The sequence below is a fragment of the Pelophylax lessonae genome (genome assembly GCF_965119305.1).
Source record: "Pelophylax lessonae genome assembly, chromosome: 7".
In the NCBI taxonomy this organism is placed as follows: Eukaryota; Metazoa; Chordata; class Amphibia; order Anura; family Ranidae; genus Pelophylax; species Pelophylax lessonae.
This window is the reverse complement of record NC_138774.1, coordinates 75,711,142-75,729,109: the sequence shown is the minus strand read 5'-3', so window position 1 is coordinate 75,729,109 and position 17,968 is coordinate 75,711,142. Positions and strand designations below refer to the sequence as shown.

The 17,968-nt window shown below is 44.5% G+C and overlaps 1 protein-coding gene across 2 annotated transcripts in view; it reads right to left on the bottom strand.

Annotated features, from left to right (window-relative positions):
* The window catches only part of SLC8A2 (solute carrier family 8 member A2), a 342,138-nt gene that overhangs the window by 238,756 nt on the left and 85,414 nt on the right, over positions 1-17,968 (bottom strand). For both annotated transcript variants that reach the window (XM_082263478.1, XM_082263479.1), the window contains exon 2: positions 10,366-12,184. In XM_082263478.1, coding sequence (XP_082119604.1) covers positions 10,366-12,116 — 1,751 coding nt within the window. In that variant the 5' untranslated portion in view covers positions 12,117-12,184. The remainder of the gene's footprint in view (positions 1-10,365; positions 12,185-17,968) is intronic.

The window sequence follows — 17,968 nt, the reverse complement described above, 5'->3', positions numbered from 1 at the left end:
CACACAGATAAATAACTGCAGGTTCAGAAAATAGGACATTACATTCAGTTCTATATTTGCCGTTATGGATTGTGATGCATCACACACAGCTCAATGGTATGAAATGCCATAATAGGGAACGAGGCTTTTTGCCGTGAATGGGCACTAAAACTCTAAGACAATGGTCATCAGGTAATAAACAATACAGAAAATCTACCCAACAGGGTCTGTGGCACCAATAAAAACTTGAGAGAGATTCTAACCTTTCTCAACCCTACCCAAAACTGAAGAAGACATTTTGGATTATCTCATTCAATAGCAGCAGAACATAACACTGTGCCAACCTAATTATCTGCACAGGTGTTAACATATTCTATACCTATCAACATCTGCCTTCCCAAGAGGTGGTCTTAATTACTCTGATATAAAGTTTGGCTTCCTTTCAATAAACCAAAACAACTTAATCAAATATAATGTCTTTTAGCAAGGAACATTCGTTCCACATTGATGAAAATGCTACCAAAATTAACACAATACCAGCATTGTTCCTGTTTCTTCTTGCTGGAGGCTGCCATTTTGCTGAAACCCAGGGCCCCTGAGCAGCAGTAAATCTTTAGGCTGTCAGCAGATTGGCCTCTAGTGGCTTTCGTTTTTGGCAAAAGGCCAACTATGGAGAGCAACTAAGCATGTGCAGAACAGGGTGAGACAGTGTATTATTGTATTTTAGTCAGTCCCGGACCGCCCACTGCATAAATACTGCGGTAGGGCGGCCCGGCTGCGCAAAATCAGATACATTTAGGTGATTGGACACAGCGGGAGCAATTCGGCAGGTCCAGCGGCTGCAATGGCTGCCGAGACCCACCGATCATTCGAAGGAATGACAGAACGGCGGTCTGCCTATGGAAGCAAAGCAGACCGTTGTTCTGTCAGGGAGTAAAAGAAAGATCTTGTGTTTCAGCTACACACTCAAGCTTAGTGTTTCAGCTAAAAACACAGATCTCTCTTTTCCTCTAGTGCATCCACTATTCCCCCTCCCCACAGTTAGAAAACACTCCCTAGGAGCACACTTAACCTTTTGATCGCCCTGGTGTTAACCCCTTCCCTGCCAGTGTAATTTGTGTAATTTATGCATTAACAGTGCATTTTTTTAGCACTGATCACTGTATTGGTGTCACTGGTCCCCAAAAAGTGTCACTTAGTGTCATATTTGTCCACCGCAATTTTGCAGTCCCGCTAAAAATCGGTGATCGCCGCCATTATTAATAAAAACAATACGAAAAATAAAAAGTCCATAAATGTATCCCATAGTTTGTAGACGCGATAACTTTTGCGTAAACCAATCAATATACACTTGTTAGGATTTTCTTTACCAAAAATATGTAGCAGAATACATATTGGCCTAAATTGATTAAAAAATTAGATTTTTAAAAGAAAAAATTTATTGGGAATGTTTTATAGCAGAAAGTAAAAAATATTTTTTGTTTTTTTTTTTCAAAATGGTGGTTCTATTTTTGTTTATAGTGCAAAAAAAAATAAAAATCACAGAGGTGATGAAATACCACCAAAAGAAATCTCAATTTGTGGGGAAAACAAAGACATCAATTTCATTTGGGTACAGCATCGCACGACTGTGTAATTGTCAGTTAAAGCAACGCAGTGCCGTATCGCAAAAAAATGGCCTGGTCAGGAAGGGGTAAAACCTTCCGGAGTTGAAGTGGTTAAACAACACAGGCAATTATTTTTACGGTTTTACAGCTCTACCTGCAAATGGTGCAAACATAAAGTAATCTAGCAGGACTTAGCTAGCTCACAAAAGTTCCTCTTTAACCCCTTCCTGCTCGTCAGTCCGCCATGGCAATTTAACTGGGTTTTTTTAGGTGGGGGCCAGGACTGGTAAAGCCGATATATTGAGGGCCGATTTGCACTTTCCCTGATATATCGGAATCGGCCCCTGAGGTTACCGATATTTTGGAAAGTGCTTGTACCGGAGTGATGCCTGCAGCTAGAGGCATCACCCCGGTACCGGCGTCCAGCTATCTTGTAATGACAACCGATGCGGCTGAGAAGCCGCTTGACTGTCATTACAAGGATCGGGAGGGGACGCCCCCCTCCCCTCCCGCCGCCTTCCGGGGCTTGCATAGGTCTCCCGTCCCACCGGGAGACCCGGGCATCTTACCTGCACGGCCACCGAAGACCGGATCATAGCCGCATTCTCCATGTAAATGACATTACTTTCGGGTTCTCGGCGCCAGATTAAAAAAAATTACAGCATTCAAAACAGCCAAACTTGGCGTTTTGAATGCTTTTAAGTGCAGAGGAGGGGTTTGGTGTCTTTTAGACCCCCAGATCCCTCCCCAAAGTACCTGTCAAGTAAAAAAAAAAAAAAAAAAACATTTTTTTTAAATGTGCGATAATATCGGCCCATATTGGCCGATACCGATACGCGATGACCAAAATATCAGTATCGGCAATGAAAAAACAATATCGGTCGATCCCTACCCAGGTTGGCCTTCCCAATCAAGTGACCACTGTGATTGGCTGTCACAGTGGTCACATGATCGGGTGGCTCTCCAGTCCGCTCCTGATCATACCTAGAGACTGTGCTGGAAGCGCGAACTGAGCACACTCTAAGCACATAAAACTCAGCCGCCATGGGTTTATACAGTGTGTGCGTTAAGGCCCACCCTCCTTGCCAGTGCACATATGAGTTAGATGCTTGGCAAGAGACCAAATTCTATTCACTGCCAAAATCTCTGGGTCAGCTATCCCCATCTGGTCTCATGACACCACAGCACATACACTATATTGTCAAAAGTATTGGGACACCTGCCTTTAGGCCTGCCTGCGCAAAGGCAGCAGTGAGACCGATGACAGATGCTGGGCAAAGCATTCCATTATTCTTTGGAAGAACCTCTAATATATATTATATTACCAAAAGTATTGGGACACCTGCCTTTACACGCACATGAACTTTAATGGCATCCCAGTCTTAGTCCGTAGGGTTCAATATTAGATTGGCCCACCCTTTGCAGCTATAATAGCTTCAACTCTTCTGGGAAGGCTGTCCACAAGGTTTAGGAGTGTGTCTATGGGAATGTTTGACCATTCTTCCAGAAGCACATTTGTGAGGTCAGGCACTGATGTTGGATAAGAAGGCCTGGCTTGCAGTCTCTGCTCTAATTCATCCCAAAGGTGTTCTATCAGGTTGAGGTCAGGACTCTCTGCAGGCCAGTCAAGTTCCTCCTCCCCAAACTCACTCATCCATGTCTTTTTTTTGGCCCTTGCTTTGTGTATTGGTCCAAATCATTTAGTGGAGGGGGGATTAAGGTTGTGGGGTTGTTTTTCAGGGGTTGGGCTTGGCCCCTTAGTTCCAGTGAAGGGAAATCTTAAGGTGTCAGCATACCAAAACATTTTGGACAAACTTTGTGGGAACAGTTTGGGGATGACCTCTTCCCCAAAGCAAGGTTCATAAAAGACATGGATAAGAGAGTTTGGGGTGGAGGAACTTGACTGGCCTGCACAGAGTCCTGACCTCAAAACGAAAGAGCACCTTTGGGATGAATTAGAGCAGAGACTGCGAGCCAGGCCTTCTCGTCAAACATCAGTGCCTGGCCTCACAAATACGCTTTTGGAAGAATAGTCAAACATTCCCATAGACACACTCCTAAACCTTGTGGACAGCCTTCCCGGAAGAGTTGAAGCTGTTATAGCTGCAAAGGGTGGGCCAACTTAATATTCAACCCTTCGGACTAAGACTGGGATGCCATTAAAGTTCATGTGCGTGTAAAAGCAGGCGTCCCAATACTTTTGACAATATAGAGTATTTACAACAACAGGCAATTTGACTATTTCTCACAGTTTCTTCAAATGACAATTGTAATCAAATCTGCTAAAGTTCTGCTCACCAGGGCACAGGCCGGTGTATATTGTAGGCACGACATTGGTCACACAAATATCTAGGGATTAGTTACGAGATATGTAAAGGGTTCAGCTTCTCCTAGGACAAAACCGATTGCATAATGTTCTATGACCATGGCCAGCCAATAATGGTTGCCCATGCTATGAAAAGTAGCCCAGCTGCATGAGAGCTATGAGTTTATTCCTTCCTCCTCCCAGTATAAATGTGCCAAGTGTTAATGTTTATAGTAAAGTCTGAAGATAGCTTTGCCTGGAGGCAGTTGGATTGTGCCTGAACTTCCAACAACCTTCCTGTCTATGCGCATGGTAATCCTAATTACTGTTCTAGAGCCACAGTTGACAGAACAGAAAAGAGGGATGTGAATGGAAGACCAGCATTGCTTTATGTATAAAAAGTAATGTTACTGTTATCTGGGAAATAAAAAGAAACAGCACTGATGGCTGGGCCCACTAACCTCCCATCATTCTGGGGCTGTAATTGAAAGGGTGGCGTGGAGGATAGGATCACTTCTTTTGCACTTCTGAAACACGGGTATGGGGCAGCACATTCATGGGGAAAGGTAGAGCCCTTATACTTTATATTAGTGGAAATGTGCAAATGTAACATTTACAGAGGAGCTCCAGTCCCCCCGCCAAAAAATTTAAAGTCAGCAGCTACAAATACCTGTCCAGGGATCCCGTGGTATTCTCACCCAAGCCGATTCTTGATTTGGCTCTAGGGGTGCTGGCACTGCCATCTTGGGTAAGGGAACCTGGCAGTGAAGCCTTGTGGTTTCACAGCCAGTTTCCAACTGCGCATGCGCGAATCTCAATGGGCCAGCTGCACCAAGGGCCAAACTTCTGGCTGAGTCCGCCATGGAGTAACCAGGTACCTGCTTCCCCCCACAAGGTGCCAAATGTGGCACTGGAGAGGGGGCGGAGGGAGACAAGCTGAGTTTCTCTTTTTGGGAGGAGCTCCGCCTTAAGTCTAGTACACATGAGCCAAATGTTGGTCCGCTGACACCCGCTGCCATCCGCATCCGATCCTGTCTGTGAAATTCGGACGGATTGGAAACCCTATTTTCCATCCGTCCAGGGAATCGGATTGGATGGGATCAGATGAGAGCGGACAGGCGGTCCGTTCTTATCCAATTCCCCCATAGAGAGCAGTGGGGCTCTGACACCTCCCTCTTCGCACACAGAGTGGAGAGGGAGCTGTCACCGGCCTGCTCAGCTCGGATCAGTGTATTGATCCCCCGCTGAGCAGCACGGAGTCCACCTACGGAGGCGGAGCGTGTGAAAGGACCCGTATGCAGCCATCACATCTAAGAATTGGTAACCAGCAATATAATAAAAGCTTGTTTTTGGGTTCAATACCACCTTAAGCATTTCTGAAGTTGCAGTTGACACTGACCCTGTACCCCTTTGTGTCATTTCCAATCAAGCTAGAAAAATCCTAAACTGGCCATATACAGCTCAAATTTTGGCTTATTCACACAATTCAAGCAGTAAGTGTATTTGGAGCCAGGCAGAAAAAAGTCAGCTGCAGTTTCTGTATTTTCAAATCTACGGGTGTCAACTCAGTGGTGTATTTTGGTTTTGTGCTGCCCTAGGCAAGACTAAATTTGAGGGCCCCCCCCCCCTTCTATGTAAATTTGCCCCACTCCTTTTTTAACGGATGTGACTCCCTCCAAAATTGAAGGACTACAAGTCCCAGCATGAACACCTGAGATCTCACGTGAGGGGGGGGGGGGTGAGAGGGTGTGTGAGAGAGGGGGGTGTGAGAGAAAGGGGGATTAGAGAGAGGAGGGATGAGAGAGGGGGATGAGAGAGAGGAAGAGAGAGAGGGGGAGAGAGAGAAAGGGGGGATGAGAGAGAGAGCGGGATGTGAAAGAGAGGGAGAGCAAGGGGGGTGGGTGAGAGGGGGTGAGTGAGAGAGAGAGTGGGGTGAGAGAGGCGGCTCTAGCAACCAGTGGCCAATAGAGTCTCAGGTGGAGGGGGTGGCTTTTTTGCTGCCCCCCTGCAAAGTGCTGCCCTAGGCCTGGGCTTTGCTGGCCTAGGCCAAAATACAGCACTGTGTCAACTGTCAGTATACAATAGCTGGCAGTGGGAGAGTAATCTATTCAGAAAGTTTAGTGTGGATGGGGGAATCCATGGCTTTCTTTACATAAATAGCCAGGTTTACTGGTGATACAGCAAGCATAGAGAATAGAGGCTCCATAGTAGAAATTTGGGGAAGCAATCTCACCCATCTCACATATGGAACGCTCTGTGAAATACGGTAAGTCTTTCGAATGATACCTAAAATTCAGAATAAAGCAACCCTGAAGTGTTAAAAGCTGTACCTAATCACATGCTGTCTCTCCAATGTACCTTATTGATAATCCCACATGTGCACTCTTGATGTGGGCCAGGACCCAGGAGCCCCTTTATCCAAGGATCAGCCCTGAATGTAGGTGTAGTAATTGATTACGTCACCATGGCAGCCAGAACTCCTCTTACCGGGATCACAAAGGTTCTGATTATATTAGCAGCAGAGCGCAAAGGCAGCAGTGAGGCCGATGACAGATGCCAGGCAAAGCATTGCATTTTTCTTCAGAAGAACCTCTAATATACACTATATTACCAAAAGTATTGGGACGCCTGCTTTTACACACACATGAACTTTAATGGCATCCCAGTCTTAGTCCGTAGGGTTCAATATTGAGTTGGCCCACCCTTTGCAGCTATAACAGCTTCAACTCTTCTGAGAAGGCTGTCCACAAGGTTTAGGAGTGTGTCTGTGGGAATGTTCGATCATTCTTCCAGAAGTGCATTTGTGAGGTCAGGCACTGATGTTGGACGAGAAGGCCTGGCTCACAGTCTCCACTCAAATTTATCCCAAAGGTGTTCAATCGGGTTGAGATCAGGACTCTGTGCAGGGCCAGTCAAGTTCCTCCACCCCAAACTCACTCATCCATGTCTTTATGGACATTGTTTTGTGCACTGGTTCACAAAAACCTGTTATTGGCAGGGCCGGTGCTAGACTATTTTACGCCCTAGGCAAGACAAGCTGATTGCGCCCCCCTGCCCCCAAAAAAATAAAAAGGGAAGGGGTTAAAAACTCCTCTATGTCATACCCAGTGACCCTGATCTGATGGCTCCTCTATGTTATGCTGTCATACCCAGGGACCCCCATATTCCTCCATGTCACATCTGGGGACCCTAATGTCCCTCTATGCCACACCAAGGGACCCCAATGATTCTCCATGTCACACCAGGGGCACCTGATGTTCCTCCATGTCATACCCAGAGACCCTGATGTTTTTCCATGTCACACCTGGGGACCCTGATGTTCCTCCATGTCACACCTGGGAACCTCAGTCCCCCATGGCACACTCAGGGACCCCAATTCCTCATTGCACACCCGGTGACCCCTATCCCCCATGGCACACGTGGTGACCCTGATTCCCTTTCACACCAGGGAACCTCCATGTCACACCCAGGGACCCTGATCCCCTGATCTGGGGACACTCACTGGGCGGTATGAAGAGAGTGGCCCGCACTCTGCCCTCCTTCACCGTGATCCTGCTGATTCCTTCTTCTAGGACGCTCCTCTTCTGGACCACAGTGCTAACCACAGCTCCAACCGGCTCCTGGTGAAGAGAGAAGCAGCAGTCTGAGAACTCCGCACGTCCCTAATCCCAAACCTCCTCAGACCATTTCTGCTCCAGTAAAGGTGCCACCCTCCAGTGCCAAGCTTGGGGTCAGGTTCAGCTCTCCTCTGCTCCCTGCTTAATACCAACCCAGGGAAATGAACGGCTGCCCACCAGCTCAGTGCAGAGAGTCACTTTCTGCCCAGGGTTTACACCATTCAGCTCCAGCCAAAGAGGATCATCATGCAGGCAGCACTCCTGTGGGCTCCCTTCCTGCCTCCTGGGCACCCCCCCCCCTCCCCCCAACAGTGGTGGAAAGCCAGGGCCTCTTCCTCTGTCCATTCTTTCTCCCCCACTGCCGCCCCCTCCCCTCAGCTCACAAGGATCATTCATGATGGACAGAGAGTGCCAACTCATGGCTGCGCCCCTAGGTTGCAATGCGACCTAGGCGGCTACCTAGTTTGCCTAGTGGAGGAACCGGCCTTGGTTATTGGATATTTCACATGCCGTGTTTTTCTGAATTGGGCAAAGGACAGCATATTCCTGGTGTCTTCACTCACAGATGATGACTTTGAAAAGAAAGATGGAGGAGGGATTAGGGTGTGAGGTTGTTTTTCAGGTGTTGGATTTGGCTCCTTGTTCCAGTGAAGGAAACTCTTAAGGTGTCAGCATACCAAGACAATTTGATGCTCCCAACTTTGTGGGATCAGTTTGGGGATGGCCCCTTTCTGTTCCAAAATGACTGCACACCAGTGCACAAAGCAAGGTCCATAAAGACATGGATGAGCAAGTTTGCGGTGGAGGAACTTAACTGACCTGCTCAGAGTCCTGACCTCAACCCAATAGAACACCTTTAGGATGAATTAAAAATGAGACTCGTTGCGTTCTCGTCCAACATCAATGCCTGACCTCACAAATGCGATTCTGGAAGAATGGTCAAACATTCCCATAGACACACTCCTAAACCTTGTGGACAGCCTTCCCAGAAGAGTTGAAGCTGTTATAGCTGCAAAGGGTGGGCCAACTCAATATTTAACTCTACGGACTAAGACTGGGATGTCGTTAAAGTTCATGTGCGTGCAAAGGCAGGCACCCCAATATTTTTGGTAATATAGTGTATCAACAGGTAATACACAACAATATGTTTCAGCAAAATATTAATTAGGGTTTAAAGTTCTCTTAAAAGACGAGTGGCCTGCAGACTTATGAGGACTTTTGGCTGGTCTCCTCTGCTCTATTATAGTTGTCTGATTTAATAACAATTTTAATAATATTCGTTTTGTTTACTTGGATGACAAGTGTATGCTTGTATCAGTAATTAATTGTCTGAACACTCATTCAATTTCACATAGGCACAATTGTTTTTTTTTTCTAACTCACAGGTGAACAATAGTACCACAAGGAACGGATGAGGGTCCTTTCACAGCATTATTACAGCAATATTACACTGCTAAATGAGTAAGAAAAATGCAAAAATAATATTTCCCTTTAAATCTGTTGGAACTGTTCACACCAGTGTCCTGCAGGTGTGCTGCATTTTAAATAATCCTGCATGCTGCATCTTTAAAAAGCGCACCAAAAATGCACCGCCCATTGCAATCAATGGAAAACACATCAAAAACACAATACAATTGTGTTTTTGTGTGCTTTTCGTTCATGTCCATGTTTCACAGGTGCTGGGTGGGAGTCAGAAAAACTGGAAAACGCACCAAAAACACATTAAAAACACAGGCACACAACACAACTTCCTAGAGCTTAAAGAAAAACAATACAACATTTTTAATAAGCTGTTACTGTAAGGTTTCATTAAAAAGGCTGAACAAAATAAACAGATAAATAACAGTCTAACTTAGTTGTGTTTCCCCACTGTGGCCCTCTGACTGTTGATTACATGTGTGGCGTAAAGAAGAACTCTCACCAGAAGTTAAAAAGGCTTGTTGAGTTCCACAGGGGACACATTGCACATAGCACATGTTTCAGTCAGGGCTGTCTCTAGCTCCACCCCTGGCAAAAGCCCAAATTATGGACATTCCTATGGGGAGCCGGAGATCGAGAGACAGCACAGAAGCCACAGTACCCTCTCTGTTCTGCAGCCCTCCCTGTCGTTTAGTCATGTCCCTTCTCTACTGCCTTTGTACTGTGAAAAGACTGAGCCGACAATGTCCCGCAGCTGGTAGCTAGTCCACAGATTACTACTAGGGATGAGCTTGGATTCAGCCCCGACACAGAATATATCCATATGAGGTCAATATCACTGACCTCATTTGGCCATGTGACCATATTAGGTCAATGCTGTCTAGATCATCCCTGCTTCATTGTGTTCATGCAGCTGTATGATGGCCCAAAAATGACAGCTGCCTTCCAGGTTTGGCCAATGCTAAGTTTAGACCAAACCAAAGTGTTTCACTAATTAATACAGTAGTGGCTGACAGCTTGTGTTGTGAAGAAGCCAAGAGGTGGCAGTATTGTATTGCTGAACACCTAAAAACGGCATCTTAGAAGAGATTCATCGTGAATCACCCCTACGGCCTAAGACTGTGGGCAGGCTTCCCAATACTTTTGACAATATAGTGTATGAGAAAAATGTGACTCTTTCAGACATAATAAGCCTAAATACAGCGAAAAAAAAAACCTAAAAATATTGTATTTGGCTAGACAAAAACAAATTAAGGCTAATGAATTAGCAGCTTACGGTTTGATAGATTAATCCTTGAGCAAAATGGCATACTATTATAGTACTATAGTAGTTCAATGGTCAAATACACACCTTGTTGGCACATGACATTGCTGACCGGTGGCCAGTCTAGCCTGCTTGAAACCTAGTTATAAATTGTACATTGATTGTGGTACTTACACAGTTTCATCATTCTGGAACTCCAGTTCTCCATAAGCATCTTCAAAGTCAATACCTCCTCCCCGAGCTGTACCCTCAACTGTCCGATATGGTATGATCACAGTCCCTCTTGCCCCTGAGTTCCTCAGCACTCGTACCTCCAGCACCCCAACACTTTCACTGACACGAACCAGTTTCTCCTCAAAAGTAAATATTCCAGCATGATCATCATCCAGAATAGTCACCGTAGCAATGAGCGGTGAGACCAAGCGTGCCTTGGGGTTTCCTTCCCCATCTGGTTCAAACATTCCTTCTGCGTCTCCCACCCTCAAGTTCATTAGACGTACAAAGAAATGTTCATCTTCCTCAAAGATGTCATCATCAATTATACCAATTTTAATCTCTTTTTGGGTCTCACCAGGTTTAAAAATCAGTGTTCCTTCACTATATTCATAGTCTGAACCAGCATTGGCTGAACCATCCTCTGTCTTGTAGTCCACATAGAATGTGCTTGTGCCGTCTCCTCCTTGGCAGGCAACATTGAGTGTAACAAAGCCACAGTTCTCTAGACACTGGTAATTCCAAGGCTGGAAGAATATCTTGCTAGTGTTTTCTTCCCCAGCTTCAGAAGTCACCTCCTGTAGGTTAGCTGGTTTTTTGCTATGATCAGCTGCATGTTTCTTTAGCACATTGCCTGCCCCAATCATCATACGTGTGGCTTGAATACGGTAGAACGCTCTGCTCTTCTGTTGGTGCAACAAGGCATAGTAATTGGCCATTTCAACCAGCTGATCCAACTCCCGCTCAGGGTACTTCTGCTTCAGTTCTTTTAGAATGCGGATGACCTCTTTGCGGCTTTCATCAAGTTCCTTGGCTTCAGCAGCAGCAGCAGCTGCACTGTCTTCATCTACGGGGTCCTTCATTTCTGGTGTCACCACTGCCCCAGACCCAAGTTTTCCATCCATCTCAATGCTTTTGGGAAACTCACCCTCTGTCTCGATAATGACACCTCTTCTCTTATCTGCTCTGTATCTCTTGTAAACATATTTGTAGAAGAAGAGTCGTTTGTCTGCAACCCAGGCAAAGACTACACATGCTGGAAAAAACATAAGGGTGACCAGTCCCTCCCAGACCTCAACACAGTTTGGGGAAATCACAGCAAGAATGAGATACAGCCATATGTAGGCAAAGATGCTCCAGGTGGCAGTGACAAAAAAAACTCTTGGGTGCTTGATCTTTCTTGATTCACCATTGGGTATGACGTAGACACAAATGGCGATAATGACAAACATATTAAAGGCAGCAGAACCCACAATTGTTCCTGGTCCTAGCTCTCCGGCCTGGAAATTGTGTCCACACACTTCAATGACAGAAAGAAGGATTTCTGGAGCAGAGGAACCTAGAGCCATCAGGGTTAGATTAGAAACTGTTTCATTCCATATTCGGACAGTGGCCACACTGGTTTCCCCATTTGGCTTGGTAAGAGTAATCTCCTTCTCTTGAGAGGTAATAACTTCAATGGATGCCATGAATCGGTCAGCAATGATGGACACACCCAGGAAGAGGTAAAGCATGGCTACAAAATAAACAACAGCACGAGCAACTTTGTCTCCTGTTGATGGATTGTGGGGGCTCCAGACTGGAAGCAGGATACCTGGCTCACACTTTGCATCCCCACTTTCATTACAGGTTCCATTTTCTGATTCTTTTGATGAGACGGAAGCCAGGACATAGACCACCAGAACAAATCCAACTTTCAGGAGGTATGCCATGGTTGATCTTTCTCTTCTGATAGTCTTCAAGAAGATGCAGGGTTTATGGCAGCTCTGGACAAAAATCCCTGTATGAAAAAAAATGATAAAAGTAAAAACAGAGTCTGCAAACCAAGATGAAACATGTTATATAGTGTTTTTAATCACACACTTGTATTGACTGATTGATTTTGAGGAAATATTCATAGACATAGGGCTCTTGCACACAGGCGGATCAATCGATTCTGCCTGGCAGTTTATTCGAAAATGGTCGCACACCACCACGGGATCCAATGAAGAAATGTCTTTATTCACATGAATGGTACAAGGTACAGCAGGGTAGGACAGTAGGCACGTTTCACCCGAATGCTACGTGCTTGTTCACTAGTAGTGAACAAGCACGTAGCATTCGTGTGAAACTCGCCTACTGTCCTACCCTGCTGTACCTTGTACCATTCATGTGAATAACAAAATTTCTTCATTGGATCCCGTGGTGGTGTGCGACCATTTTCTTCCTATACGTTTCTCTCGGTGACGAGCCGAGGTTCAGCACCCATTTTGGATCGTGGACATTGACTGGCCTGAGCAGTGTTATCCCTTCTCATCATGGCAGTTTGTTAGGCAGACCTGATCGGACCATCCATTGCTCTCTATGGATCGGCGGAGGTAAACAGACATGTTTCCGTTTACACCCGCCGACATCAGATCTGATCCTATCCGCTAAAAACAGAAGGTTGAGGGATCCGTTTCCCATCCATAGCAGATCGGGTTGGATGACAGTCAGATGTAAATGGACAGGTGGTCTGTTTCCATCTGACTACCCATAGAGGAAAGCAAACTGTGTCTGCTCTGCATAGTGGAGCGGACATGGACCTGTCATCCGCTTGCTAAGTGGGGATCACTGAAAAAGATTCCCCGCTAAGCAGGCGGAGTCCAGTCATTTGAAAGAGCCCTTACTCCTTATTCTAGAATCACCAACATTATATATTCTACCAACTTACCTACACCAAGCCCTGTAAATAGACCTCAATAAAATGTATTGTAGTAAAAGACAGCATCAAGTAAATAAGTATGGACAATAATTTTCCAAAGAATTGCAACGATGACCAAATATAAAGCCCAAGTTGTCCATTTATGCTATATTTTTTTTTTTTTTTACTTCTAATGCATTATGCTATTTTACCATCATTTGTACACATGTTTTTAAAGTGAATTTGCAGCCAGGCTAAGAACATTTAAATACAGTATTTACATATTCTTAACACCAATGAAAAACTTTAAAACAAACACTTGAAAAGTTTTTTTTAGCAGCAGGCACTGTGGAGCAATTCATAGCCAAGGTATTGAAGTCATTCATGCTGTTCTCTCTCAGCTACTCAACTTACCCTGCTATCTCTCCCAGGGCTCCTGCTTTGTGTCTACATTTTAGACTAGAAGTCCTCATGCACACTGGATGGTATAAAAACGCCAGTAGCCTTAGCTGTAGAAAGTTGAAGCTGTAGAATGAGTTTTGCAGGGTTTTTGCAGTAGCATTTTATAGCTGTTTAGTTCTGGGTGGTTTTTCCAGCCAGAAAATGTCCCTGCCAAAAAACACTGATAACAGCCTATGTGCGCATAGACACATAGGATAACATGCTGGGGAGTTTACTGGCTGCAGAAAAAAACGCCTAAAGCAAAAAACAGTAGCTGTAAAAACATCCAGTGTGCATGAGGCCAAAGGCTGGAAGATTGCTGAATCGCTTTTCTGGAAGAAGGCAGGGGAGCAGGGTGAGCTATTGAGAGAAAAACTGAATGATTTCAGTGTTTCTTCTTAGAATGTTGAGGATTCATTGCTCCACAATGCCTGCCGCTACAGAGGTAAGTGAAAGCTCTTTCTAATGTTTATTTACTACTGAAAGAAAAATGTAAAACAAAAATGTTCATAGAATTGACACAGATTCGCTTTATAGGGTCTTGGTGAATATGTTGTATAATCATTATGTCAACATGGGTCAGGGGTTCTTGGGGCTACACATAACCACCCACACATCCTGTCGCTGATTGTCAGTAAAGCATTATTGTGTATCATAAAAGATTCAAGATTGTCTTCTTGCTTGCCAGCACATTCAAACTGTATCCTTCTAGTTGCTTTCCCTGCACAGTGAGTAGTTACAATTCGCCCTCCCTTGGTCCATAAACAAGTTTTTCTAAAGGCTTAAAGTTTTTTACCTTATTGCATTCTCTGCATTAGGTTAACAACAATCTGTGTCCAGAATCCCCCCACAGCCCCCTCTTATATTTACCTGAGCTCGATTTTTATCCAGCGCTGTGCACGAGAACAGCGGCTCTCTCCTTCCTCACAGGGCACAGATGGATAGCAGTGGAAGCCATTGACTTCTGCTGCTGTCAATCAAATCCTATGGCCAGGGAGTGGGGGTGGGGCAAAGCCCCACTGTCTGTGTCTATGGACATGCTCAGCAGGGTTCAGGAGCAAGTCTGCACGTGTAGCGAAAGCTGCTTGATAGGGGAGGTACTCGGAAGGCAGGAGGAGCCAGGAGCTCTGGTGGAGAACCCCAAAAGAAGGGCTTCAGGGCTGCTCTGTTCAAAAAACAGTGCACAGAGCAGGTACGCATGACATATTTGTTACTTTAATAAAAATTAAAGGTTTAAAATTACTTTAAAATTAAACTAATAGCAGAGTATGGTGATTTTAGTCAAGTTTAGTTGGCCCCACAATGTAATCGGTCATAATGCAGTAGAAAAACTATGGTTATATGCAGTTTATAATGCTTGAGGATTTCTGATTGGTTGCTGTCGGATACTATAGTTTGTACATCATCACTGCTATTTTCACTTCTTTGCTGAATAAGGCCATCTATTCCTAGTGATGTCTGGGTAAAAGCTTCAAAGGGAAATCAATACTTTTTGCTTTCTACTACCTATACTCTTATAAACTGAAATCCATAATAAACTAACAGTCAAGCATTCTGTTCCTAACAGAATGACAACTCAGACCAATTTCATGATATTCTTACTTCCTCTTGTACGTTACAGAAAACACTGTTCAAATGAAGACAATTCAGCATTTAAAAAGGCATGGAAAAGATCAATGATGAAATACAAAGCACAGTAATCTCAAGCAAGCAATTAGCAGACCTCCCAATTTTCTGATATGGGAAAGAGGGACAATTTTTAGCACAAATTATTTAGGAATGGGACATATCCTTGCCACACTGCTAGCCAGGCTGACTGTGAAGAATTAATTAATGTGTAATAATATTCAATTTAACCCACTCAGGATCTATTAGCATTTCTTATTCTTCTCATATAGCATTTGACAATTACCATTGCAATAAAAACAGATAAAAAGTTTAGCCCATTAACACATTTGATAATATATTAGTACATTCACATACAAGTCTCTACAATAGAACCTAAAGAGGGGCTGAGGAGAAAGGATGGACGGGATTTGTTTTCCAAAAGAGGAACAGTTGGGAGTCATGGATCTACAGTAAGTACCGTTACCTACACTCTGATTGAATGCTATAGAATATGACATTTTAGTAACCACCATTACTTTATGCATTGCCTTTAAGAAACCACCCTAAATAATTAACTGGATGTATGTCCACAAACTATATAGTAAATCTTTGAAACCTGATAGAGATGTATAGGTGACTGTTTCACTAACATACTGTACATCTCAAGAATTTCCTGCATCTACCAATGCTACTTGAAACATTCCATCAAATATATAAAGTCATACCAAATGCATTACTTGGTTCTTACTAACAGCCCATCAACGTTTTGCTTTTAAAAAGTAATCCATTAACATAACTTAACATAAACATCCTCTCCATTGGAATGAATAAAATAAGTAAGGGACAAGATGGGAAGATTTGCAGCAGTAGCCATTTGGATCCTCATGGGTGGTACAATTTAGAACTGGCACGAGGGTAGACAGGTATATAGTGGAAGATCTGGGGAGGTGGGGATGGGGAGGGGTCGGGTCAAATAAATGATAACAGTATGTACTGTAAATACAGCAAGTGTTTTGGATCAATGTTTTTACCTGTATTCTGTGATATTATCTTTCCCCCCTCCCTGGCCACCCCCAGTTCTATGACTAAGTCCAATCTGGGTGAAATGCATCAGGAGGGTGTGGCTATGAGCAGGGACTCTCAGAATACAGATCTGGAATAAACCTTTTTAAATACTAAGGATAGGCACTTGTAAATGAGGATGCGGTCTTGTGTCTGGCACTTGTCCAACTTCAGATCGGGGAGAAAGAATGGAGTCTGGAGCGGCACTCAACAGAGTGTATGTAAATACAATTATTTTTCAAGGAAGCCTGACATGAGAGAATTATAGAGATGACCATACTAAAAATGCTAGTTGTGAAACTGTCATGTCGACCCGTTGGTTTTACTACTTTGAGTCCGACCTGGATCAAGTACTGAATGTAGTTCAGGAGTTCTGAAATCACTCTGACTCTACTTTGCTTTATTATGTTCTGAGAAACCTATCTAAGCAAGTATGCAAAGTATTATAAAGTATCAACATGACAGCTGAGCAGCTAGCATTTTCAGCAATAGCAACCTACATGACAGGTTTACTTTCACCCAAAATCATTCAAGATACAGACAACTACTGCCTCCAGGACACTGCAGGCTCTTTCTGATGCATGTATGCACAGTTAGTTATTCTATTATGTTCCTGGCCCATCTTTAGTACAGATATAAGTGACCAGGTCTAGGGTGTTTCCATTGGAAGATTTCTCTTCACATCCTGTTCCAGGGATAGCTGTAAAATATTTGCTTTCCCATCACTTGTGACAATGGTCACCAGAACAAACAGAGACGGTAAATCTCTTGGGCAGGGACACAAACAGCAATAAAAACATGAGAGGGGTTCCAACCTCTCCCTACTCTAACCAAAGCCAGGTTTTGACTTTAGGTACACTTTAAAGTAGGGATGGACCGATTATCGGCAAAACTGATATATCCAGGGCCGATATGCACTTTTCCCGATATATCGGAATCGGCCCCGGAGGTTACCGATATTGCCGATATTTCGGAAAAGTGTTTGTATCGGAGTGATGCTTGCAGCTAGAGGCATCACCCCGGTACCGGCTTCCATAGCCGATGGTAGGCTGTCTTGTAATGACAACCGATGCGGCTGAGAAGCCGCTCGACTGTCATTACAAGAAGCGGGAAGGGACGTCCACGGCTCGCCTGGGTCTCCCGTCCCACCAGCCGCCGAAGACCTGATCAAAGCTGCATTTGGCTCTGATCGTGTCTCCATGCAAAAAACCCGGAAGTGATGTCATGAGTGACATCACTTCCGGGTACTGTCTGGTGCCAGATTCAAAAAATGACAGCATTCAAAACAGCCAAACTTGGCGTTTTGAATGCTTTTAAGTGCAGAGGAGGGGTTTGGGGTCTTTTAGACCCCAGATCCCTCCACAAAAGTACCTGTCAAAAAAAAAAAATATCGGCCAATATCAGCCGATACCAAAATGCAATGGCCAAAATACCGGTATCGGCAACGAAAAACCGATATTGATCACTACTTTAAAGTGACCCTGTTACTCTACTAAATTTCCTCAGATTAGCATACCTCTCCTGCTGCCAGCATAACTGGAAACTTCTCCACTGCTAGGAAACCAACAGTTCCGGGAGTGTCATTCTTCTGAGTCCCCCGCACCTCTTACCGCTTCCTCTTGCCAACCTCTACATGACAACTGTGTCTGGTATTTTGCATACTTGAACGGAATAGATAGTCCTCCCCAGGCCCCCCACCCAATGTTTATATCCATTTTAGCTCGGTCTTCCCACCATCTTTAGTCCGTAAGCCAGGCAGGTCAAACTCAAGTGCATAAGGTTGGACACCTT